Below are 534 nucleotides of genomic sequence, written 5' to 3'. Positions count from 1 at the left end.
CTGGACCCTGTCCCGCCCTCTGGACCCTCTGGACCCTGTCCCGCCCTCTGGACCCTCTGGACCCTCCCTGACCCTCTGGACCCTGTCCCAGCCTCACCAGTCTTGTCGGCCTTCCAGCGGTCCACCACCCTGCGGTCCCGGCTGTCCGGAGTGCCGATGGGCCCGAAGTTAGAGAAGGGCATGGCTCCGTGGTTGTGTGTTGGGGGGGAGGAGGGCAGGCTGCTGGGGTTGGAGGAGTGAGGGGATTGGCTGGCCGGGGTGGAGTGGTCTGCCAATCAGAGCACGGCTTCCATCAGAGACAGGTTACAGAGAGTACGGTGAGGAGACTTACTCTATGTCCTTACAGGTGAGACGTACCTGAGCTGGCGGGGAGCGAGGGGGACCAGGGCGTCCCTTCAAAGAGGGAGTAGAGGGACGGCTCCTGGTGCACCATGGGAGCGTCGGGCTTGGAGCTGGGCGGCAGGTTCTTGCCGTAGGCCTGACTGAAGATGCTGTTCTGGTTGTACTCCTGAACACATGACGACAAACACAGAC

The 534-nt window shown here is 63.1% G+C and overlaps 1 protein-coding gene across 1 annotated transcript; it reads right to left on the bottom strand.

Moving 5' to 3' along the window:
• Nucleotides 1-72: 72 nt before the first annotated feature.
• Nucleotides 73-525, bottom strand: LOC111659676 (nonsense-mediated mRNA decay factor SMG7-like; the record flags this gene model as incomplete). The annotated part of the gene is made up of 2 exons (XM_023412677.2): nt 358-525; nt 73-268 (listed from the first exon to the last, which is right to left on the bottom strand). Coding segments are annotated over exons 1-2 (272 nt in total), but the record flags the coding sequence as incomplete, so codon positions are not given.
• Between the last annotated feature and the right edge of the window lie 9 nt (nt 526-534).

This window comes from Seriola lalandi, unplaced genomic scaffold (genome assembly GCF_002814215.2).
Source record: "Seriola lalandi dorsalis isolate HSWRI2012SDOR001 ecotype SW California unplaced genomic scaffold, Sedor1 jcf7180001984083, whole genome shotgun sequence".
NCBI classification, from domain to species: domain Eukaryota; kingdom Metazoa; phylum Chordata; class Actinopteri; order Carangiformes; family Carangidae; genus Seriola; species Seriola lalandi.
This window is presented reverse-complemented; position numbering and strand designations above follow the sequence as displayed.